The sequence below is a fragment of the Primulina eburnea genome, chromosome 7 (genome assembly GCF_022965805.1).
Source record: "Primulina eburnea isolate SZY01 chromosome 7, ASM2296580v1, whole genome shotgun sequence".
Lineage (NCBI taxonomy): Eukaryota > Viridiplantae > Streptophyta > Magnoliopsida > Lamiales > Gesneriaceae > Primulina > Primulina eburnea.
This window is the reverse complement of record NC_133107.1, coordinates 15,208,020-15,233,931: the sequence shown is the minus strand read 5'-3', so window position 1 is coordinate 15,233,931 and position 25,912 is coordinate 15,208,020. Positions and strand designations below refer to the sequence as shown.

At 37.3% G+C, this 25,912-nt stretch overlaps 1 protein-coding gene across 1 annotated transcript; it reads left to right on the top strand.

The window, feature by feature from the left end:
* The first annotated feature begins 1,853 nt into the window (after positions 1-1,853).
* On the top strand, positions 1,854-5,636 carry LOC140837266 (protein BASIC PENTACYSTEINE6-like). Its single transcript, XM_073203374.1, has 3 exons — positions 1,854-2,005; positions 4,168-4,268; positions 4,399-5,636. The coding sequence occupies exons 2-3, from the start codon at positions 4,215-4,217 to the stop codon at positions 5,353-5,355; spliced, it is 1,011 nt and encodes a 336-aa protein (XP_073059475.1). The 5' UTR covers positions 1,854-2,005; positions 4,168-4,214; the 3' UTR covers positions 5,356-5,636.
* Positions 5,637-25,912: the final 20,276 nt, after the last annotated feature.

The following is a 25,912-nucleotide window of genomic DNA, read 5'->3' as shown; positions in this document are numbered from 1 at the left end:
GATGTGTGAACTGACATTCTTTCTTGGACTGCAAGTGAAGCAATTGGAGGCAGGCACTTTTATTAATCAAACTAAGTACACGAAGGAGCTACTGAAGAAATTTGACATGGAATCGTGTTCAGCTGCAAGTACTCCCATGAGCTCATCAGTAAAACTGGACACTGATCAAAGGGTAATATCAGTCAAGGCGACACTTTACAGAGGGTTAATAGATTCATTATTGTAACTAAATTCTAGTCGTCCTGATATTGTATTTGTTGTCTGTATGTGTGCTAGATTTCAGGCAAATACTATGCAATCACATTTTTCAGCTGCCAAGCGTATTTTAAAATAACTTAAGGGCACACAAAATGTTGGGTTATGGTATTCTAAAGACTCATCTTTCAATTTAGTTGGATATCCAGATGCAGATTATGCAGGATGTAATCTTGATCGTAAAAGCACAAGTGGATCTTGTCAGTTTCTCTGAGACACACTGAACTCTTGGTTCAACAAGAAGCAAACATCCATAGTAACTTCCACAACTGAAGCAGAATACCTTGTTGTTGAAAGCTGGTGTGCACAACTGCTCTGGGTTAAGCAACAACTAAGAGATTATGGAGTTGACGCTAAAGAATCACCCATATTCTGTGATAATACAAGCACGATTGCTATTATCTACAATTCAGTTCTTCCCCCGAGGACCAAGCACATAGATGCCAGGCATCACTTCATCAAAGATCATGCCTTGAAGAAGGACATCAGACTGGAATACGTCTCAACTGAACAACAAGAAGCTGATATCTTCACCAAACCATTGCCCGAGACTAAGTTTTCTCATTTCCGCAATATACTTGGATTAATTGATTTATCCAAATCAGTTTTGCTAAAAGTGGCTCCCATGCACGCAGCACGTAGCACTTTGCCACGCATAGCGCTTATTTCCCGGTGTTCCATGCCGACGACCGGCTCTGATACCATTCTGTCACGTCCCGAGCCCGGGCCCAGGTCCGCGCCTGCGTGACTGCATAATGGGTCACTATAACAACTACTTCTTATTCGTCCTCGTTTTACGAAAATGATTAACCCAAGTTATTATAGAAGTTCATTGCAGCTCTTTATAAACTCATTTTAAATCTTTCATTTTCAAGATGTGGGACAAGGGTATCACACAAAGTCTTCAAAATCGAGAATATAGGCAAAATCTTCACTAAAATCTAAATTACAGTTTGAAGACGACACCATTGAAATATATTTTGTATATATGTATAATGAATAATATCGAATTACAACTGTGTAGAAAATATAAATAATTCGAGATTGAGTGCAACGAAACAGAATGAGATTGTTAAGTGTATTAGGGATGTAAAACAAGCACATATTAATAGTGATGGAAAAAAAATTACAACTTTACCCCAAAATTAATTGCTATATGGCCACCTAAATCAGGGGCCAAATTGTAATTATTTAAAAAAAATCCATTGGGCAACGGTTGCCCAACGGATATATCAATATTTTATTAATTTTTAATTATGTTTTTAGCCAACAGATATAACATTTTTCATTTTTTTCGTTTTTTATTATTTTTTTAAAAAAATCGAACCAAAACCGGATCCGGATCTGGTTCGGAATCAGATGCGAAACCTAATTTGGTCGATTTTTTTTCATTGAACCGGTCTAAATCATTTATATGATGTTTTCGACCAGTTCTGGATCCAGTTCGGGCAAAGCAGATCTAGTTTTTTCGGATCGGTTCCGGATTGGTGCCAGGTCGAACCGACTCTATAACCATGCCCAGTGGGTATAACGTAAATGTTAATTTGTAAATTAATAATTCTTGTAATAAAATAAATTTGAATCGGACGAAAATAGAAAAAACGATAGTGTGTGTGTGGCAACAGGACATGAGCCCTCAACGACTCCTTACGTCAGAGATATTTCATTTCTTGCAACCTTTTTGATCTAGGGTTTTGCCGTTTTGGACCCTTCTATCTTACTGGTTCCCACACTCCGGCCTTCTTACCAAGTGAGCTTCCCGTTTCTTGTCCAACTCTTCGGAAATATTATCTTGATTGGTTATATCTGTTAATTTGGGTTGTAATTGCCGTTTTCTTGGGGAAAAAATACTTTGATTTTGAGGTGTTTTGTTTTCTATTTTTATTTGTTTTTGTGGAGATTCTTTTTCTTGTTGATTTGGAGTTAACCTTAACTTTGCATTAGTTGAAATGGAGATTTTTGTTGATGGGGTCCTAATTGAAATTTGATGGATTTTCGCTGAATTGTGTTTGTATAATTTAGGTTATGCATGTTTAAAGTTTATTTCTTGTGTGTAAGTTAGATGATTTGGGTTTATGTTCTGATGTTAGCTGAATTTGATGTTGGGTTCGTTTGACAAGTTTGATGTATGCTGAAAGATTTGAACTTTGTGGGTGATGTAGAAGGTCGTCTAGTTGCTTTCTTGGTTAAGTATTTTCGATTTGCAGGTTTGAAAATTTTCTTGGTGAAGATTTACCGGAGAGAATGGTTCTGTTTTATGTGAGTGAACTGAAAATTGATCTTTTAAAAACTAAAGATGTATAAAAATAAGGTAAAATTAGAAGACTGGTACTTGTTGAATGCGGTTGCATTTTCTTTAAAAGAAAATGATCTTTTAGTGTGCCAAGGGAAGAATCTAACCGGGGAAAATAATTTGGTGGAGCCATGAATATGTATGGGAGTTGAAACATAAACTTTAAAAACTCTTCGAGGGGGGGTGGGGGGTTTGATTTGGGATCACAATTTGATACATTTAATATGTAAACAATATTATATAGCTCTGCGTAAATAGAAAATGGGAGAGTGACCAACTCTTCCATCCAATCTCTGCCTCTGCCATTTCAACTGTGTGTGTTTGCTGGAAAAAAATACAGATAATACTCGAACACGTCTAGGCCATTGGGAAAATGCTAGCATTGTAGTTGATAGAATATTATAATATTAATTGAATCTCGAGGGTAGTGTAGACCCTGCAGGGTACTGGAACACCTTTTTTAAAATGAGGGTTATTGTCTTGACGTTCGGTTCATGGTCGCTAGTGCCTAACTTTCTCCTTATGCCAAAAGGTTTCATATGGTGATGCTTGGACGTTGATTTATCTGTGCTGCATCTATATTTAGTGGCTTTTTAACCATCTAGCTGTTTATAATTCTGAATTTTGTGTAAACTCTACTGTAAATGATTTTTCATCATATGGTGTCTTAAGTTATTTGAATTATATTATGTTGAAGATCTAACATCTGTAGTGTAGATCGAAAACTTATTTCAGCGTAAATATGAATTTTTTGGAGAACGAGAGTTAAACTGCAATTTAGTTTTATCACTTGATTGCCTGATATCCCGACTTTATATCTTTGGGTTGGGGAGCTTTCCTTCATATCCCCACTTGGAGCTGTTTTTTCTTTGTATCCTTTATGTGATGCAAATCGTTTCCATTGCTGCTACATAATTATAGTCATGCTTTATAAGAACTGGTTTTGTAACTTTTACTTGCATAATTTGTCCACTGTGCATATGGGCGATAAGATAGTGGCCTAATTCTAGCATTTTCATCAGGGAAATGATAAACTTTTCATCTTAAATCTACTCAAGTGCTTACATTCCTTGTTCTTCCAAGTTCCAATGAAGCAAACCTGTCATTGACATCCACATGTCCTTTATTTGGTTCTAGTAATTTTGCTTAAACAAAGCGCACTATTGAAGCACTACTTGAGCTGGTCTTTTGTTAAAATTGAGCTGGTCTTTTGTGTAAAATGGAGCGGTAAGCATGCATGTGATAACTCTATTGTGACGAAGCATCGATCTTAATTGGGCCTATTAGCTTCCTGCATGGTAGTTTTATCCTCCTGTTATTGACCGTAATAGTACCTTAATTCCATTGAAGTGCATTTTATGGTGTACCACTTTTGTATGATAAATTCTTATGATAGTATTGATCTTTTACGAAGAACATCTAAATATGACCACTGTTGTTTAGGATTTGCCTTATCATTTCTTGCTTATTTTGGCTTGTTGCAATACCTATATATAGGTTTGTATGCTATCTGAAAAGTTGAACTAATACTTGTGAAAATCATTCCATGTCAAATTGGATTATGGTTCTTACTTTTGATTATATGGTTTTGCTTTCCTTTGTGTAACGTGCTGTGACAGATTGGTAGATAACCCTCTGTACGAATTTGAAGCTTCCCTTTAGATAGATGGATGAAAGTGGGCAGCGTGAAAATGGGAGGAACAAGCCTCCTCAGGGTCAGGTAGCTAGTTCTAAGTCACATTTAATGGCATCTCCGTTTAAGTTTTTCATCTGATTTGATCATATGATGGAGATTTTGGATGTCAAAGGTCGTCTTCCAATCGGTGCTTTGTTAAATATTTTGGTTTCAGTGGTTGATGCAGCATCATCAGCCATCCATAAAACAAATAATGGCGATTATGACCGAAAGAGATGCCGCTATTCAAGAACGTAACCTAGCCCTTTCAGAAAAAAAGGCTGCCTTAACAGAAAGAGATGTGGCTATTTTACAGCGAGATGCAGCAATAGCAGAACGAAACAACGCCATAATCGAGAGAGACAACGCAATTGCCGCTCTCCAATTCCGAGAACATGCTATGAACAATGGTAACTTATCTCCATGCCATCCAGGATGCCAAATTGCACGAGGAATAAAGCATGTGCACCATCCACAGCAACACGTACATCATCCTCAGCAACTCATACCTCATCAAGCTCCATACCATACAAGGGAGTCACACGTGACGACTGATACTGTTCCATCATCACCAGTTGCTCTTGATCCGGCAAAAACCCGCCGTACAAAACGTCCAAAGGAGGCAAAACCGTCTACCCCAGCCAAGAAAACTTTAAAATCTTTGAAAAAGGTTAAAAAGGAAGGTGAGGATCTTGATAAAACCATGTCTGCAAAGCCTGAGGAATGGAACGGTGGGCTGGATATGGGCAGTGGCAGTGATGACCTTAACAGGCAGCTAGGGGCTTCAAAGCCCGATTGGAAGGATCAGGGCCTTCGATTGAACCAGGTTGCTTTTGACGAAACAACCATGCCGGTTCCCATCTGTTCTTGCACCGGGGTTTTTAGGCCGTGCTACAAGTGGGGTAGTGGAGGTTGGCAATCTTCATGCTGCACCACGAATTTGTCGATGTATCCTCTCCCAGCAGTGCCTAACAAGAGACATGCTCGAGTTGGTGGTCGAAAAATGAGTGGCAGTGCATTTACGAAGCTGCTCGGCCGCCTTGCTGCCGAAGGCCACGATTTATCAAATCCGGTTGATCTCAAAGACAATTGGGCGAAGCATGGGACGAACCGTTACATTACCATCAAATAATAATCGATGAATCTCGCCGACGAGAGCATCAGCGTGTTTGTAGGATGCTGAAGAAGGATGAAGCTAGCTGCTATCTGAGCTAGGTGGATGTTGTTCCTTCCAACCATTTTCATGCAAAAGCTGATGATATTTCAGCCTTTTTCTCTATGCATGGAGTATGATTGAAGAGAAGGAGCTTAGTGATTGTAGAATATGGGCTAATATAAAATAGAAGGCAAATCTTTCATCTCCTGCATGTAACCTAAGATATAAAATATAAGGCATCTTAATGTATGTTATTAGTACGTGTGTCTATATTAACCTTGAATTCCCAATAAGAGGGTCATGTCTTCTTCGCGTGTGGCGTTTCATCAGGAATAAAATATCTCTAGTCGAGCCTGGTCACTGATTCCTAACAAGTGGCGGATTCATAGTTCTGATTTAAACCCATTTTTACATAACCAGCCGTATGTAGCCTGAAAACAACATATACTCATTTTAGAATCTATTCCATAAATACAAAAAATAACCAAAAAAAACTCGGTATCAATAGAATTTATTCAATCGATATATATCATAATATTTTCTAGACTCTTTGTTTTTGGAAATACTTTGGAACTCAAATAAAATGTCACCAATAGTTTTATGACGTGATTTATGGATGATAAACATGTTTTTTTATGCATAGTTTGATATACATGATAGGATAAACATGTGATATATAATATAAGGATAAGTTAAGAATAAATAAGATGTAAGATATCATATTTAATGTTTGGTATGATTTTAATAAGAGTGATTAAATTTATATATTAGATTGTAATGACAAAATTAAACTTATCATAATAAATTTTATAATTTCAAAGTTGTTGCTTGAATTCATATTTTTATTGTTCATGCGTCGATAGTGCTTGCATGATTTATTTATTTTGATTTAATTTTATATATTATATAATATGATAATTGAGCCTTTGATTTTGTGAGTCAAGTCAAATATCAATTTTTAAGGTTAATCGGGTGATACTTATAATTTTATTGAGATTTATAAAAATCAATTTATATAATATTTAAAAATAAATAAAAATATTTATTTGATTTTAATTTCTACCTACTAGCATAGATTTATAAAAATCATTTATAAATTGATGGTAATTAAGTCATTTGTAGTGTATTTTATTCTTAAATTAAAACTATCACACCTAATAGAAGAGATATTTTATCCTTCAAAAAAATTATTTATCAAGGGCTCGTGATATTATCATGAGCTTTTTAAAAATGTACCAAACATAGGATAAGGAGGATTATTTATCAATCCCTCCCTTATCCTATTTGATTGGATCGGTTGTCGTAACAAGAGTGTTTAGAAGGGGGGGTTGAATAAACATTTACACTTAAAATTGTTCTTTATCAATATTTGAGTTCAGTTTAGTGACAAACTGAATCTCGGAATCTTGTTAGTCAATAACAATCAGTTAAACTAGAGTAGTTGCGAAAAGTAACTGACTGAAAGATAGAATACGAAACTGAAAGAAATATGCAAGAGTTGTTTCTGGATGTTCGGAGAATTTAATTACTCCTACGTCACCCCTTCTATCATAAGGATAGGATATTCACTAAAAGACTTTGATCAAGTACAACACTTGTACAGACCGACTTCAGTTTGGACTTACAACTGCCAAAACTGAAACTCTTAGTTCTACGCAATATTCTCAATACGTAACTGATGTTAGCACAGTTGAATCTAACAGCTTTTAGAGAGTGCTAATAAGCTCAGATTGTAGCCTTGATTGCTACGAGTAATTCAAATGAAAGTGAGCTGAGAATTTGACAGAGTAACAGCAAGCTTAAGATTGAGTGATTGTCTCTATTTTCTTCTGCTGTTCTTCAGTCATATTTATACTTCTCTTTCAACGGTAACTTTGATATGCATTGGAATTCTAGTATCCGTTGAATGCCACTTCATCATTTGTTGGGCAATGTTCTCTTCATTGATTGTCATTCGGCGTCTTAATTGCAGTAGCCGAAGTACGTTGTTCTATGCTGTAATGATTGAGGTGCGGCTTTCCATATTCATTTGCTGTTTACTATGTCCTTTTGTCGGTTGAATGTTCTTTCCCGAGAAGCATTCAGTTGGGATATGTTTTGACTGAAACTTATGCAGCTGAGTATATTTAACTGATCGGTTTCCAACTGATCAGTTTTCTTCATTTGTTCAGCTGGTTTCAGTTGTTAAATATTCAGTTGTTTCATAATTCAGTTAGTTTCTTTAGTTTGTCAAACTCCGAAATTTGGTTTCCAACAATTTCCCCTTTTTGGTGTTTGACAAAACTAAGCATATATTAACTGAAAGATTGAACTCTTATAGACTGCTTCTTAACAAAAACTGTCTCAAAATAAACTGTTAAACTGCTAACTGCTCTTCAATGCTTTTTCTGCTGCTAATTGCTCTTCAATGCTTTTTCTGAGTCATACTAAACTTCCCCCTTTTTGTCAAACTGAGCCATGTGGAGAGATATTTGCCGAACTTCAGTAGATAAGATGCCGAAATCGGCTGAAATACTGGAGATGGCAGTAAGAACTGAGGTTTGCAGTGAGTCTATTTTGTTTGCAACTGATGTTTGTAGTCTTTCAACTCGTTGGTTGATTACATCTTGAGCAACGAAAAGAGCAGCAGTTGTGGCTTTGTTCGGCTTGTGTTCTATGGCAACTGAGAGTTCAGTTACAACTTCCTGAATATTCTTCAGCTTTGCAAAAACAAAATTTTCGGATCCATTCAGCTTTACAGAATGATAGTATTGGGTTGACTGAATGGATTTGATGGCATCCATTATTTGATTCATATTTGTCTTGATGGTGTTGATTTCTTCGAACAATGTTTCTGAATTTGAGATTTCAGGAGACATGACTCCTATATGTTCCTGATGTGGCACTTGTTCTGGTGGAGTGAAAATTATCATAGTGCGATCAACTGTCTCTTCTTGACCTTGAGATGAAGAAGGTTGCTTCTGAGCATCAGAAACACTTTGTTCTAGAATAACAGGGTTATCTGGGGTAACTGCTGTTGGAGAATCATGGGCTTGTTCTTCTGTTTGATCAACAACTGAAACTTGGGGGGGTTCTTCAGTTTGAAGATTTCCAACATTAGGAAACTGCTCTTTCACAGATTTAGTGAGTGTTTCCTCTTGGTTCTGAGTGAGCACTTCAGTTTGCTCTTCAGTTTCACATGTTACTTGCTGAACTGTTTCTGGAGCAACAAAAAATTGAGCTTGTTCTGCATTATCAGAGAATTGAACATGTTCTTCAGCAATAAAAGTTTGAACTGGGTCTTCAGATGTAACTAGAACGTCTTGTTCTGTTTGTTCAGTTAGAGGATCAACTGATTCAAGATTATGTGCTTCAGTTTGAGCTTCCTGAGCAACTGACTGAATGATTTCATCGACATTGGCAAAGGTAAGTTCAGTCTCAGAGTACAGATGTTGATCCCCGGCTGTTGTTTGTGGAACCTCCTGGACTGATTTTTAAGCAGTGAGTTCTTCAGAAGATTCATTCTGCTGAGGTGATGAAGATTTGTATTCCTCTGTTCCTGAAGATTTTTCTGGAAGAACAAGTTCTTGATCTTGTTCCCAAAACCTTATTTCCCTCTGTAGACCACTAAGATCTGCATCCAGTTGAGTGAACACAGCTCTATCTTGATATGCAGTTGTCCCTGTGTGGTTGTAGTTTTCTTTCAACTGTCCAACCATCTTAGTCAGTTGATTAGCCCGTATTTGATCAAAGAAATACTGTCTCCTTTCCAGTGCTTGAATAATGGTAGCAGCTTTAACTACCCTCAAAACTATCTTTTCTAGTTTAATAAGCGTCTTCAGTTGGGATTTGTGCTTCAGTTTCTTGGCAAAAATTTCGGTCCTGAAGCTTTTCCAACGGTCAAAAGCTGTGAGTTTTGATGTGGCAAATGTATTTACCTCTTCCCAAACTAGATCGATATGAGTTTGAATGGTGTGAGATGGCCTTGGCTCCTCCTCAAGTTTTCCTTTTCCCTTCTCCATGTTTAGAATATGAGGAATTTGTAGGCCAAATTTTGTAGATTCCGCCGGTTCCTTCAATGTGACGCCTTTCGGTCTAGCCTGAGGTAAAATAGTGGTTGATTTACACGAGTGAAGGGAGCTTTTACTCTAGTGGGTATTTTTTTTTCAGTTGGAACTGTATCATCAGGAGGGATGACTTGCAATGGAATAGCCTGAATAGGCTTTTCAGCAGCTCACTGAGACAGTTTCTCAGTAATGGTTGGTTCCACTGCTGGTATTGGTTTGGTTCTTTGTGTCCTTGGTTTCTTGATAAGTTTGGGAGATGGAGTTTTCTCAGAATCTGATTCACTGAGAATCAGTTTTCGCTTTGTAGCCCGCAGTTGGGCCAGCGCCTTGGCTTTCTTGACTGATTTAAGAGCGGCTTGCTGCATCCCAATCTCCTTCTTGACTTTTACTAATTGTTTAGGCGAGAGATCCATCTTGGTTTTTGGTGGCAATATATTCTTGGCAGTGAATATCTTAAATTTTGAGAATTTTTCGGCATTGTTAATTACCAGTCCTTTGAGTTTCAAAATATAACTGATTGGAATAGCAAACCCCCTGGACTGTTTTGTTGATAGAAGCATATTCTTTAGAATGCTGAAAATAATGTACCTCCAGTTGGCTTTCTTCTCACCCATGATGATTGTCATCACCTGGAATTTCTCAAGAGTGAGAGCTGCATATGAGCCAACTTTAGCTAAAATTCCCTTTGCTACAATATCAGCCAACAACTGAATTTCTGGTTTCAGTTCTTTCTTTGGGTCGGAGACTTTGATTTTCCGCCCATCAGCAGATAATGAGGATTGCATTTGCTCAATATCGAATGTTTTAACTTCAGAGAAACTGACATATCCATCAGTTGGCAAGGAGAACATTTGTAAGGCTCGAGAATTATCAGCTGTTATGGATGTGAGATTCACAAGTTGGAGAATGATGACATTTAAATTGAAATTCTGAGGTTTGGGCCGAAGCCATACAGCACCCGCGGTGTTAGAGATACAGCACCCGCGGTTCATTGAGAAGAAATTGGTGAAAATGTGCGAAGCAACACCGCACCCGCGGTGCGTGCAAGACCGCACCCGCGGTGCTGAGACCGCACCCGCGGTCATGCAAGAGCCGCACTCGCGGTCTAGGTGCTGCAATGTTAGATTAATTCGCCGTGAGCACAGCGCACCCGCGCTCTTGAGTTGCCGCACCCGCGGTTTGCATGCGAAAATGCCACCTTCGATTTTTATGCTGACACTTGGCATGTTATATATATACCTTTGCATGACATCTCATTCTTCAGATTTCCAGCATGCAAGAACCGAGAGTCCTCTTCAAGAATCCTCAAGTTTTCATACCCTAGAAACTATATTAAGCAAGATTTGTTCATCTGATTTTAAGTTCGAGTCCGGATTTGTGATCCTTGTAACAAGAGCTATTCAAGGATGTAAGTTTCTTCTATTTTCAACATGTTTCGAAATAATGATGTTGGGGAAATTCAGATTTGAGTTAGAATATGTGTTCTTGATATCTTGAGCTTGTTATATTTACTATCGGATTGATTTTCGGATATCGTATGCTTTTGTTCGAAATTCCAGCATGTATTATGTGAAGATTTTACAGATTCTAGCTGGTGGATTGATGTTTGGATGAGATTATGAGTTGTTGGGATTGATTATGATATTGTTATGTTGAGATTGAGTTACCGGTATCAAAGACATACGCCGTTATGCCGTCAATTGTTACCGAGATGGAGTATTGACTTGTACAAGATTTTGATATGAGTTATATCTTGATAGAATGCATTGTTATATTGTCATTTCAGATTAGTTTTGACAGAGTGACATTCCGACTTCGAGACTTCGACCGACGATTCGACAAGAAAGGTATAATTCATGTGGTCACGGGATTGCACAACTCGATTCAGATTTGATACGAGTTTCCCTAAATCACATACTAGATTGTTATTACATTGATTATGTAATATTTTGTTTATTGATTTATATTCGAGTCCTGAAATAGGAGATATTGGCAGATTTGCCAAAACTAGACGTTTCGGTGTATCGACGCATAGGAGCAGATTTGCTATATGTGTAGACCCTCGATACAGAGTTGACCGAAGTCTAGGAATAAGACGTACCGTTGCCCCGAGTGGTTGGGTAGGTAACAGACCGTCTTATTCACACCGGGATCCCTAGATTAGAAAAGAGTCGAGTCAAGATTTAAATGTGAATACAGATTTGTATTCCTCTACATGTTTAGATTTACATTCATGTTATTTGATATATGCTATGCATTTGTATATGATTATGACATTACATGCATCCATGTTTTATACTGGGATATGTTCTCACCGGAGTTATCCGGCTGTTGTCGTGTCTGTATGTGTGCATGGCAACAGGTGGGGCAGGATCAGGGTCACGACGAGGAAGAGAGAGTTGATAGCGTGGAGATCTCGGGCGTGGAAGATTCCTAGTGTTTCCTACTGGACTTGTAGTACTTATGTTTGTAGTTGTTATTGAACACTAGTGTATGTTTGTACGCACAGACTTGTATGTACATTACGTTGTTTAATTTCTATTGAGACATGTGATGCTTTCGTTAATACATTTGAATTAAAGTTAAAAGCAAAATTTTGACCCACATTTTCGAACAAAGATCCAATTAAATCCCAAAAGAATTGAGTTAGAGCCCGGGTCCCCACAACAGGTGGTATCAGAGCGATAGATCCTTTAGACTGAGATAGTCAGAACTGATAGAATTTATAGATTGAGTTAGAAGGGAATGAGCTGGGTAGATTGAATTTTCTTCCTTGCATGTGATTGCTAGCATGAGATTTATGTCAATGTTGACTTACATGATGTGTGCTAGCATGGTTTATCGCTTTCCCTAGTACATGTTGTATTATATCTGAATTGATTTCAGCATGTAAATACCAAGCCTGAATCAGAATCGATTCCAGATCAGAGGTATATGTTCAGAAGAGGGCTAAGATAGATTGTATAGATTGCGTACTAATCGGTTTGATATTCAGATATACCGCCTAGGAGAATTCCAGAAAGGGGCAGTACTTCGACTGAACAGATAGATGTATCAGAGACTCCGATAGAAACGCAGATGAAGAGATTTCAGTCGTTTCAACCGCCGATTCTGAAAGGAAATGAGACGTCAGTAGATTGTGAGAATTGGCTGGAGGAGACAGAAATGTTATTTGATTTCCTTGGTTTCACAGATGAGTGTAAAATTAACCTAATTGAGAACCAGTTGCAAGAGACTGCCAGAAGATGGTGGTTACTAACCAAAGGAGCTTTAGAACAGAATCGTTCAGTAATATCGTGGAAAATCTTTAGATTTGAATTTTATCAAAGATTTTTCCCTACATCGTACAGACAGGATAGAAGTGCAGAATTTACAAACCTGAGACAGAATCAGATGAGTATTGATGAGTATTTGGTACAGTTCTTCACCTTATTACGTTTTGCCCCTCTTGTGGCTAGGAATGATGATGCGATGTCTAGCCAGTTCCTTCAGGGATTGAATCCTGAGATACGTACATTGGTGAATATAAAGTAATCGAGTAGTTTTGCTGATACATTGAACAGAGCCAAAAGAGCAGAAACGGTTCTGATAGGACAACAGGGAGCATCGTTTGATCTTCCAGCACCGAATCCACAACAACTGCCTTCCAGAGTTGAGACTAGCAGTAACAGTGGTAAAAAGAAAGAACCATTGAAGATCGAAAAGAAACAGTTTAAGAAATTAGGAGGTGGACAGAGTAATTCATCTAGCGCCAGTGTTTCCAGTCCGAGTTATACTGGAGTATACTGCAGAACTTGCGGAGGAAGACATTCCACAGAACACTGTCAAGGAGTACTTAGTAGATGCAATGTCTGTAAACAGCCGGGACACTTTGCGAGAGTTTGTCCTCAAAGAGATTCCCGAAGATTTTAGGGAACAGAATCATCTGATGACACTGATTGTGGAACAGACCTAGATATAGTGACAAGTACTATTCTTTATGATTCTATTGCATATGTATTGATATATACTAATGCATTTCATATGAGTATATCTAATGGAGTAGCATGGAGATATGTTGTATCTGATTTGGGTCTAGTTGTATTGTAGTATTGATTTCCTAGCTTGTTGAGGAAATGTTGATATCAGAGATTCATGTATATATGGTATACTACAGTAAGATGAGAATGAAATAAAGATAGAGATAGATTATGATGTACTTGTGTTTTCTGATTTGAACGCATTACTGATATGCATATGCTGAACAAGTACAGACATATTGTAGAATTTTTCCCGAAAATGGTAAGAGTCAGACCAGAGATGACTGATCAGTGGAAATACCACGATAAGGATGTTAGATTTAGAATTCCTTTGATATCTGTATTGTATATGTGACTCGATTAATGCAGAAAGGAGCAGATTGCATCCTTCTGTATTCAGTAGATCTACTGAGATCGAGTCTAGCATTGGCAGATTTGCCAGTGATATACGAGTTGGCTGATGTTTGCCCCGATGAGATTTTGGATTTGTTGTAATCTCAAAAGATAGACTTCAGAAATTGAATGTAGATCAGGTAGTGTGTGTATGTTAAATTCAATACAGAATGATATTGAATATACAGAATAATACATACCGAATTGAAAGAATTGAATATTTGAAGATTGTAGTGAATATTCTGAGAGGTAGGATTATTGTATACAGAAATTATTCAGATAAGAATTCCGCTTGAAACTGATTGTATTCAGAGTAAATGAGATCTGATGTTAGTATACATATTGACTTTGATACAGTTGAGATTGCAATCAGTGACAGATAGGATATCGATATTAGGAAGGTCAGAAATTTCAGAAATGTCAGAATTGTCAGAAATGTATTATGTCTGATTTGACAGATTATCTTATTCGATTATTGCTTTATATCTGCAGTGTATTGTTATTGTTCAAAATCAGTATTCGTGATATCTTGTATTGGTTGGGGAGCATATTATATTGGCAGGTGATATATAGCAGTTGATCAGAATGGCATGAAGATTTGATTGATTTGTCAGAATCGATAGTATTGTTAGAACTTACAATCCTATATATTGACTAGATTAGTATAGATTAGTGTTATTCTGAATCAGTATTGATACAGATTTTATGAACCGTTGAGAGTATATACAGTTCAGCTTGTATCAGAGATGAATTCGAGAATTTCAGCAGTTCAGAAATGTGATCAGAGTGGTCAGAACAGTATTTCGATAATCAGAGCAGAGTATCGGTCAGAGAAACAGATATGTGATTTTGTGGTCTGTATTAGACTGATTGTGTCATGATATCAGAATGTTTCAGAGTTGTATAACAGAGTTGATATTTATAATCAGAGCCGAATACCAGGTAGGTATTTCTCTTTACTTTTTATTATTAACTGATTTTTATGCCGAATAGTTTGAAGTTGAAATCATAGATGGTGTCAGAAATGCGCTGTAGTGACTTCAGTTGTCATGTTTGTGACTAAGAATGTATGATATTCGAACAGACAGTTTTGGTATAGACAGATTAAGTCAGTTGTGACAGAGTTGTACTGAAATTTTGACAGAAATTGTACTGAACGGTACGAATTGTCAACAGATGAAGACAAAAATCAGAAGATTATCATAGATCTGTATGTTTCTGAGGGAAATGAGACCACATTTCCATGGACTTCGTTACGAAGTTACCTCGATCTTCGCGGGGCTGTGACGCGATTTGGGTTGTGATAGACAGACTGACCAAATCAGCGTGCTTTATTCCGTACAGAATGACCTATCGACACGATCAGATGGCAGAGTTGTATGTCAGGCAGGTTGTCAGATTGCACGGTGTGCCGAAGTCGATCGTATCAGATCGTGATCCACGATTCACTTCTCACTTTTGGCACAGCCTGCAGCAGGCTTTGGGTACGACTTTACACCTGAGCACTGCTTATCATCCTCAGACAGACGGACAGTCAGAGCGGACTATCCAAACTTTAGAGGACATGCTAAGAGCTGTAGTACTAGATTTTGGTACTAGTTGGCAAGATTCATTGCCGTTGTGTGAATTTTCATACAACAACAGCTATCAGACTAGCATTGAGATGGCACCGTTCGAAGCTTTATACGGAAAGAAGTGCAGATCTCCGTTGTACTGGGATGATATCTCTGAGGTACCAGAGTTGGGGCCTGATATGATTCGTGAGGTGACTGAAAAAGTGAAGATCATTCAGAAGCGAATGAAGACGGCACATGATAGGCAAGCGAAATACGCCAATGTCAGACGCAGACCGTTGGTATTTGAGCAGGGAGACAGAGTATTTTTGAAGATTTCACCTTTCAGAGGCGTTGTCAGATTTGGCAAGCGAGGAAAGTTGTCTCCTAGATACGTCGGTCCGTATGAGATTCTTGAGAAGATTGGCGATCGAGCTTATAGACTTGCTCTTCCTCCTTCATTGTCCGGTATACATGACGTTTTTCATGTATCAATGTTGCGTAAATACATGCCGGATGATTCTCATGTCATTCAACCTGATGAAGCCGAGCTAGATCAGACTCTGAGCTATGTGGAAAGACCGATACAGATTCTTGATCGAAAGGAGAAACAGCTTAGAACTAAAATCATTCCACTTGTGAAGGTTCAATGGAGTCGTCATGGCATCGAGGAAGCAACTTGGGAGACAGAGTCTGAGATGAGACAGAGGCATCCCGAGCTATTCAGTTGATGTAAGTATTCTGTTAGTTGATTTTACTGCTTTTGTATACACTTGTATGATTAATTGCTTGCGAGTTCGAGGACGAACTCCGATCTAAGAGGGGGAGAAATGTAAGGCTCGAGAATTATCAGCTGTTATGGATGTGAGATTCACAAGTTGGAGAATGCATGACATTTAAATTGAAATTCTGAGGTTTGGGCCGAAGCCATACCGCACCCGCGGTGCATTGAGAAGAAATTGGTGAAAATGTGCGAAGCAACACCGCACCCGCGGTGCGTGCAAGACCGCACCCGCGGTGCTGAGACCGCACCCGCGGTCATGCAAGAGCCGCACCCGCGGTCTAGGTGCTGCAATGTTAGATTAATTCGCCGTGAGCACAGCGCACCCGCGCTCTTGAGTTGCCGCACCCGCGGTTTGCATGCGAAAATGCCACCTTCGATTTTTATGCTGACACTTGGCATGTTATATATATACCTTTGCATGACATCTCATTCTTCAGATTTCCAGCATGCAAGAACCGAGAGTCCTCTTCAAGAATCCTCAAGTTTTCATACCCTAGAAACTATATTAAGCAAGATTTGTTCATCTGATTTTAAGTTCGAGTCCGGATTTGTGATCCTTGTAACAAGAGCTATTCAAGGATGTAAGTTTCTTCTATTTTCAACATGTTTCGAAATAATGATGTTGGGGAAATTCAGATTTGAGTTAGAATATGTGTTCTTGATATCTTGAGCTTGTTATATTTACTATCGGATTGATTTTCGGATATCGTATGCTTTTGTTCGAAATTCCAGCATGTATTATGTGAAGATTTTACAGATTCTAGCTGGTGGATTGATGTTTGGATGAGATTATGAGTTGTTGGGATTGATTATGATATTGTTATGTTGAGATTGAGTTACCGGTATCAAAGACATACGCCGTTATGCCGTCAATTGTTACCGAGATGGAGTATTGACTTGTACAAGATTTTGATATGAGTTATATCTTGATAGAATGCATTGTTATATTGTCATTTCAGATTAGTTTTGACAGAGTGACATTCCGACTTCGAGACTTCGACCGACGATTCGACAAGAAAGGTATAATTCATGTGGTCACGGGATTGCACAACTCGATTCAGATTTGATACGAGTTTCCCTAAATCACATACTAGATTGTTATTACATTGATTATGTAATATTTTGTTTATTGATTTATATTCGAGTCCTGAGATAGGAGATATTGGCAGATTTGCCAAAACTAGACGTTTCGGTGTATCGACGCATAGGAGCAGATTTGCTATATGTGTAGACCCTCGATACAGAGTTGACCGAAGTCTAGGAATAAGACGTACAGTTGCCCCGAGTGGTTGGGTAGGTAACAGACCGTCTTATTCACACCGGGATCCCTAGATTAGAAAAGAGTCGAGTCAAGATTTAAATGTGAATACAGATTTGTATTCCTCTACATGTTTAGATTTACATTCATGTTATTTGACATATGCTATGCATTTGTATATGATTATGACATTACATGCATCCATGTTTTATACTGGGATATGTTCTCACCGGAGTTATCCGGCTGTTGTCGTGTCTGTATGTGTGCATGGCAACAGGTGGGGCAGGATCAGGGTCACGACGAGGAAGAGAGAGTTGATAGCGTGGAGATCTCGGGCGTGGAAGATTCCTAGTGTTTCCTACTGGACTTGTAGCACTTATGTTTGTAGTTGTTATTGAACACTAGTGTATGTTTGTACGCACAGACTTGTATGTACATTACGTTGTTTAATTTCTATTGAGACATGTGATGCTTTCGTTAATAAATTTGAATTAAAGTTAAAAGCAAAATTTTGACCCACATTTTCGAACAAAGATCCAATTAAATCTCAAAAGAATTGAGTTAGAGCCCGGGTCCCCACAACATTTCTCCAAAGTTTTCTTCGGATAAGATCAGCAACTTATCATTGATAGTGACAGCGATGTTTCCTTCAACAGTGACATACCCTTTCATATAGAATTCATTCACTTCCTTCGAGTATATTTCTTGTGAAGATTGTCCCAAGAACATTCTGAGCCAAGCAGATTCAATCTTCAGAAAGACATTTTTGATATCAGCTTCTTGAATTGATAAAACTGAGTCAAAGTCGATTGCCATGGCATTCATCACGTGAGCAGGGATCTGATTAGCCATTTCGGAAGGTAAAATGATCTGAAATTCGTAGAAAATAAGCTTTGGAAATTAATATGCTCTTAGAACTGATTGTATGCGTGAAGGAGAAGAACTGAATTGAAGCGGGTATAGTACATTTGAGCGTGACTGTTCAAATTCTAATTTTGAATTAAAAAATAGGTGTACATGTGCTGTAATCGTTTGTATAAAGATTAGCGGTTTTAGAGTAAGCCATGTTGTCAATCTGCAGTCACGTCAATTGATTTAGAATATAATAGATTTTAATTAATTAACGTATGTGAGAAGTTTTGTAAACAATTCAACTGAACGATCAGTTGGGAAACTGATTCATTTCAGTTGAGAAGTTACAAACAACTGTCTTCTCAGTTAACCTTTTGAAATTAATATTCCCCCTAAATTGGTGCATAAAATAATTAAAGTAGTGCTACAAAATAATTTTAAGAGTGCGAGAAGTTATTGGTCTTGCTGAACCATTGACGACTCTTCAGCTTTCTTGATATTCCCCTATAAATAGAAATAACTCAGTTAGTTTTAGACATATCATTCAAAATATTCAAAAATGTCTGACACAGGTGACTCAAGTCTTTCTCCCTTTTCTGTAGAGGCCAGGAAGGCTGAGATTGAGGACGAAGTCTTCTATGAAAGTCTGCATTATTGGGAGCGATTGCAGGAGCTTGAGCTCTTGTACAATTCTGGGGAAGCCACCACTCCTGAATTGGTGGCAGAACTGAATCAAGTGCGAGAACACTTGAATATTGCTGTGTGGGTGGACATCTTCAAGGATGGTCACATGTATCAGCTGATGCTCCGCAAGGAATTGAAGATCCTGAGGCGCATAGCTTATTCTCACAGCTTTCTCATGACTGCTCCTTGTTCTTTATCTGTTTGGCTGAAATTTTGGATAATTGTTGTGGAGAAGAAGTATGATGATGTAATCCAGACCAACATTTATAAGTAATGAAATATTTATCTGATTTTAACTCTGTTTTTCTGCAAATGATATATTTCATTAGTTGTGACATAAACTGATGAGAAACTAACTGTCATATGTTGATCATGAACTGGGACTATTTAAACAATTATTAACAGAATTCAAACTGGTGTCAGTTGACAATGAACAACTGACAACTTAAAGTCCTTGGTAAATGTGAAAGACGCATTAATTGTCTTGAGACTCTTCAGCTTCTCCAACGTCATTTTCCTATAAATAAGATGATAGTGATAAAAATGTGATGCAATATCAGTTCAAAAATATTTCAATATGTCTGATTCTGATGCATGCAGCAGCACTCATGTTCATGTTGCTGAGCAGTCAACCCCTCGTTTAACAAATATCAAGAGAAAGATGGAGATATATGTCTTTCAGAAGGTGATGCTAACATGGGAAAAGATTCATGAGTTGAAGAGGGTGAGGGACAGTGGTGCTATTCCTACTCGTGCTCAGGAGGCAAGAGCACTGAAATACCTTGAACGTTTTGAAGTTAGACATGTTAGGGATTTGGTTGAAGATAAATGTCTTTTGGAGGCGATGCTATGGAAAGAGTGGCATGTTGTTGATAAGATTTCGAAATCTAGGGCATTTGCTAGAGTTCGAATTTATGAGTTAAATGATTGGGTTAGGGCGTGGCTAGATTCAGTTGATTCCATGATATCTTTTGTAAAATGGGAATGTTGGTATTCTTAATGAAGTGTTATTTTCAATTTGTTGTGTTCTTATTTTCTTCGTATAATTTTGTTAGTGAAGCAATATTACTAATAATTTCTAAGATAAATCAATTAAACCAAAAATATTTCGAAAATAAGAAAATTTAGCCTCGGGTAATGGTTTTGTGAAGATGTCAGCAGCTTGCTGTTCAGTTGAAATATATTCTAGTCGAATATCCTTCTTTAACGCATGATCCCTGATGAAGTGATGCCTGACATCTATATGCTTGGTCCTTGAGTGAAGAACTGGATTGTAAGTGATGGCAATGCTGGTATTATCACAAAATATGGGCGATTCAGTTGATGTTACTCCATAATCCTTCAGTTATGGCTGAATCTAGATAAGTTGTGCACAACAGCTATCAGCAGCAAGATATTCTGCTTCAGTTGTTGAGGTAGCTATGGATGTCTGCTTTTTGCTGAACCAAGAGATCAGTCTGTCTCCTAAGAACTGACAAGATCCACTTGTACTTTTGCGATCAAGCTTACATCCTGCATAATCTGCATCTGAGTATCCAACTAAATTGAAGGTGGAGTCTTTGGAATACCATAGCCCAACATTTTGCGTGTCCTTAAGATATCTCAGAATTCTTTTAGCAGCATTTTCCAGTTGCTTCACTTGCAGTCCAAGAAAGAATGTCAGTTCACCCATCATACTCATTTCAAACTTATCCTGTATTAACTTAGCAAACGTTTCGCACAATTTGGGGTTAGTTGACCCAAAAATTATATCATCAACATAACTAGTAGAATATGATTATTTTTAGTAAATTTGAACAAGGTCTTATCAACTGATCCGACTGTAAAGTCATGATCAGTTAGGAATTTTGAAAGAGTTTCGTACCAAGCCCTGAGAGCTTGTTTAATACCATATAATGCTTTGTTCAAATAATATACATGATCAGGAAGTTTGTGGTTTACAAAAGCTGGAGGTTGTTCGACATATACTTCTTCTTGTAACTGACCATTTAGGAATGCACTCTTCACATCCATCTGGTAAACTTTGAAGTTTTTGTGAGATGCACAAGCAAGAAATATTCTGATTGCTTTCAATCTTGCAACTGGAGCATACGTCTCATCGTAGTCAATTCCTTCTTCTTGCCTATATCCTTGTGCTACTAGTCTCGCTTTGTTGCGTATAACTGAGCCGCCCTCGTTTAGTTTATTCATGTACACCCATTTTGTACCTATAATGGTTTTTGAAGTTGGTCTTGGAACTAAGTTCTAGACGTTATTGTGAGTGAACTGATTCATCTCTTCTTGCATAGCATTTACCCAGTTAGGATCAGCAAGAGCTTCATCAGTTTTCTTTGGTTCCAGTTGTGAAACAAATGCTGAATGAATAAATAAATTTAACATTTGATTGCGAGTTCTTACTGGATCAGATGGATTTCCTATTACCAGTTGTGGTGGATGTGATTTTTTCCATCTGTACTCTGCATTTGTTGCATCAGCAACTTCTTCAGTTGGTAACTGAACGCAATTTTCAGCTTCAGTTGATGCTTCGTCAGCTGGTATTTGAATATTATCAGTTTTCTTTAATAACTGATTGTCAGCATTGACTTCCTGCTCATTTAATTGATCCAATATCTCTGGTTCTGGTGTTTGAAAGATGTCTTGATTGTTATGACTTTCATCTTTGTCATCATCTTCCAAACTGATATCTGTAAATCGATCAGCTAGCTCAACTTGATCAGTTGGCTTATCAGTTAGTACAGTTTCATCAAAATCAACATGCGCAGATTCTTCAACATTTAAAGTTTCCTTATTAAAGACTCTATAAGCTATACTAACTGATGAATATCCAAGGAATATTCCATCTGCAGATTTGGCATCAAATTCTTTTAAGTAATTTTTACCATTATCATTAATAAAGCATCTACAGCCGAATATTTTGAAATAAGTGATTATACTTTTTCTTCCATGCCAGATCTCATTTGGTGTTTTCATATGATTCTTATTAATCATTGATCTGTTCTGGGTATAACATGCATTATTTACTGCCTCTGCCCAAAATCTTTGAGAAATGCCAGAATCAACAAGCATTGTTCTAGCAGCTTCTTTAAGGGTCCGATTTCTTCTCTCAGCAACACCGTTTTGCTGAGGAGTTCTTGCTGCAGAGAGCTCATGCTTGATTCCAGCATTTTCTAGAAAACTTGAAAGTGTTTGATTGATGAATTCAGTTCCTCGATCAGATCTGATTCGATCAATCCCAACTGATTTTTCATTTAAAAGTCTTTTGAAGAATTTAATCAGTTGTGCAGCCGTATGGTCTTTGGATTTGAGAAATATAACCCAAGTAAATCTTGAAAAATCATCTACGACCACCAAGGTGTATTTCATTCCCCCTAACCTCATGATTGGTATTGGACCGAAGATATCCATGAGCAATAGTTCTAAGCATCGGGTTGAAGATTTACATCCCTTGTTTTTGAAAGAAGATCGTACTTGTTTTCCATACTGACATGCTGAGCACAGTTTTTGTTGGAAACTAAATTCTGAAGTTTGACAAAACACAAATCAATCGATTAACAAAATATGAATCAACTGATACGCACAAGCAAATTCGGCAACTGAAGTAAGTTGATACAATGATATAAGGCAAATTGATCAACTGATCAGTCTCTCAACTGAAGACGTCTCGGGAAAGAACAAAGGAGACATAACAGATTACAAGAACTTCGCACTTCAATCATTACAGCATAGAACAATGTGTTTCGGCTATTGCAATTAAGACGCCGTATCACAATCAATGAAGAGAACATTGCCCAAGGAATGATGAAGTGGCAATCAACGGATACTAGAATTCGAATACATATCAAAGTTACCGTTGAAAAGGAAGTATAAATATAACTGAAGAACAGCAGATAAAAGTTATACGTTCATTCAATCTTAAAGCTTGCTGTTACTCTGTCAAAATCTCAACTCACTCTCATTTGAATTATCGTAGCAATCAAAGCTACAATCTGAGCTTATTAGCACTCTCAAATAGTTGTTAGAATCAATTGTGCTAATATCAGTTACGTACTGAAAATATTGTGTAGAACTAAGAGTTTCAGTTTTGGCAGTTGTAAGTCCAAACTGAAGTGGGTCTGTACAAGTGTTGTACTTGATCAAAGTCTTTTAGTGAATATCATATCCTTGTGATATAAGGGGTGACGTAGGAGTAATTAAATTCTCTGAACATCCAAAAACAACTCTTGCATATTTCTTTTAGTTTCGTATTCTATCTTTCAATTAGTTACTTTCCGCAACTATTCTAGTTTAACTGATTGTCATTGACCAACAAGATTCCGAGATTCAGTTTGTCACCGAACTGAACTCAAATATTGTTGAAGAATATTTTTAAGTGTGAGTGTTTATTCAACCCCCCCTTCTAAACACTCTTATTACGAGAACCGATCCTATCAAGTGGTATCAGAGCAGTTGAATCTTGTTTTTGAATACTTCTGATCTATAAATCTGTTAGCATGACTTCTTTCAATAAAATTCCTATGTTCTCAAGAGAAGATTTTGATGACTGGAAAATCAGAATGCAGGCTCACTTAGCTGCACAAGATGATGATATGTGGTTTGTCATAACAGACAGACCCAAGAAGATTTTGAAAGCAAACACACCAATTGCCATAACTGAAGGGGCACCATAGAGAATTCAGAAGCCCAGAGAGGAGTGGACAACTGAGGACAAGAGAAAAGCCAATCTTGACAATGTGGCCAAAGATACTCTATACAAAACACTGGATAAAGCAACCTTCAACAAAATAAAGATGTGAAAAACAGCTAAAGAAATTTGGGAGAAGTTGATTCAGTTATATGAAGGAAATGACCAAACAAAAGAAAATAAACTATCTGTTGCTGTCCAGAAATTTGACAATATCAAAATGAAGGTTGGAGAGTCAATGAATGAGTATGATGAAAGGGTGAGCAGTATTGTAAATGAATTAAATGCACTCGGAAAAGTGCATACTAACAAAGAGGTTGCATTAAAAGTAATGAGAGGTCTTCCAAAGGAATGGGATGTCAAAACTATGGCTATGAGAGAATCAAAAGACTTGAACCAGATCAAAATTCATGAACTGTTTGCTGATTTAAAAGCTTATGAATTTGAAATGCAGAACAGAGAAGGAGAACCATCTACTCCTACAACTACAACTGCCTTAGCAGCTGTCAGAACTGAATCAAGCAGTTCAGCTGAGAAATCTGCTGATCAGTTAAGCAATGATGCAATGTCATTATTCATCAAAAAGTTCGGGAGGTTCATGAGAAAGAACCAAGGAAACTTTCAGAAGCAATACCAGAAAAATAATTCAAAAGAAGAAACAAATGCTTGCTACAATTGTGGAAAAACAGGTCATTACATTGCAGACTGTACTAAACCTAAAAAGGACAGTCAAGGATCAACTGACAGAAGAAAGAAACCATATGAGCATAAGAGAAGGCCCAGAGATGATAAGAAAACCAACAGAAAGAAATACGAAGTTCTATTAGCTGAAGAGAACAAATCCAAATGGGCAGAAACTGATAGTGATGAATCAGAACCAGAAAGCTCATATAGCTCAAGTGATGAAGAGGAAGTCAAATGTCTAATGGCAAATGATGCTGAAGCAGAATCTACAAGTCAACAGGTATTTGATTTTAGTTCAATTGATTTTACAAGAGAAGAACTCATTTTGACATTGCATGATATGGTAAATGAGTACCAGAAACTTGCATCATCATTTGAGGAAATGAAATCAAAGCAAAATGATACCATAGACAACAAAACCAAAACTGATGAATCAATTGATGAGTTGAGTCTAAGAAGGGAAATTGCTGAGCTAAAAGCGGAGAGAAATAAAGATCAGTCACTGATCCAGAAATTGGTCCTTGAAAATTCAAAACAGACTGAACTCATTTAATCTTGGAATAAGTCGTCTACTGCATTGATTGAGATGCATAATTCTCAAAAATCAGTTTCTGACAAAACTGGTTTAGGGTTCAGTAATCAAGGAGAAACATTTTCAAAAGATACACAACCACAGTTGACAATAAACAAAGGAAAGTAAATTCAATTTGTCAGATCAACAGTAGATCAAGAAAAATTTGAGCCTAGCAAAATGAATGAACAATCCATTGAGAATATGTATAAGGCCAAAATACATGGAGTTGGTTACAGTCCAAAAATCTCTACTGACTCAGTAAGTCAGTCATCAAAAAGGTTTGGAATGAATCGTTCAAATAACTATTTGAATTATCACAACTGAAAACCAGTCCAGAAAAGATACAGACTAAACAATCAGTCGAACCAAGTCAAAATGCATACTGTGTCATCTGTACAATACACACCTAACACACATAAGCCGAGAAAAACAATTTGGAACACAGCTACTGGAAAGACAGTTAGACTAATCCAAGTATGGATTCCAAAGGGACTATAAGTCGTGGACCCAAATAGATATGGGTACCAAATCATATTATGTATGTGCTTGCAGGTAACATGTACAGATAAAAATTCAATATGGTATTTGGACAGCGGTTGCTCACGACATATGACAGGAGATGCAAGTATGCTATCTCAACTGACCAAATATAGTGGTCCAAACATCAGTTTCGGAGATAATTCCAAAGGTAAAACCCTTGGGTAAGGGTAAGATTATCCATGGTAACTTTACTATTAAAGATGTTTTATTGGTAGAAAATCTAAAGTATAACTTGATTAGTATAAGTCAGTTATGCGACAATGGATTTTTGGTACAATTTGATAAAAACTCATGTTCAGTTAAAACATCAACTGATGAAATCATACTAACTGGCAAACGATGTGGAAACACATATAAAGTCAGTTGGAATGAACAGCCTCATGCACCAGTTTGCTTCATTGCTTCAAATTCATCTCAAAACTGGTTATGGCATAAAAGATTAAATCATTTAAACTTTATATCCAT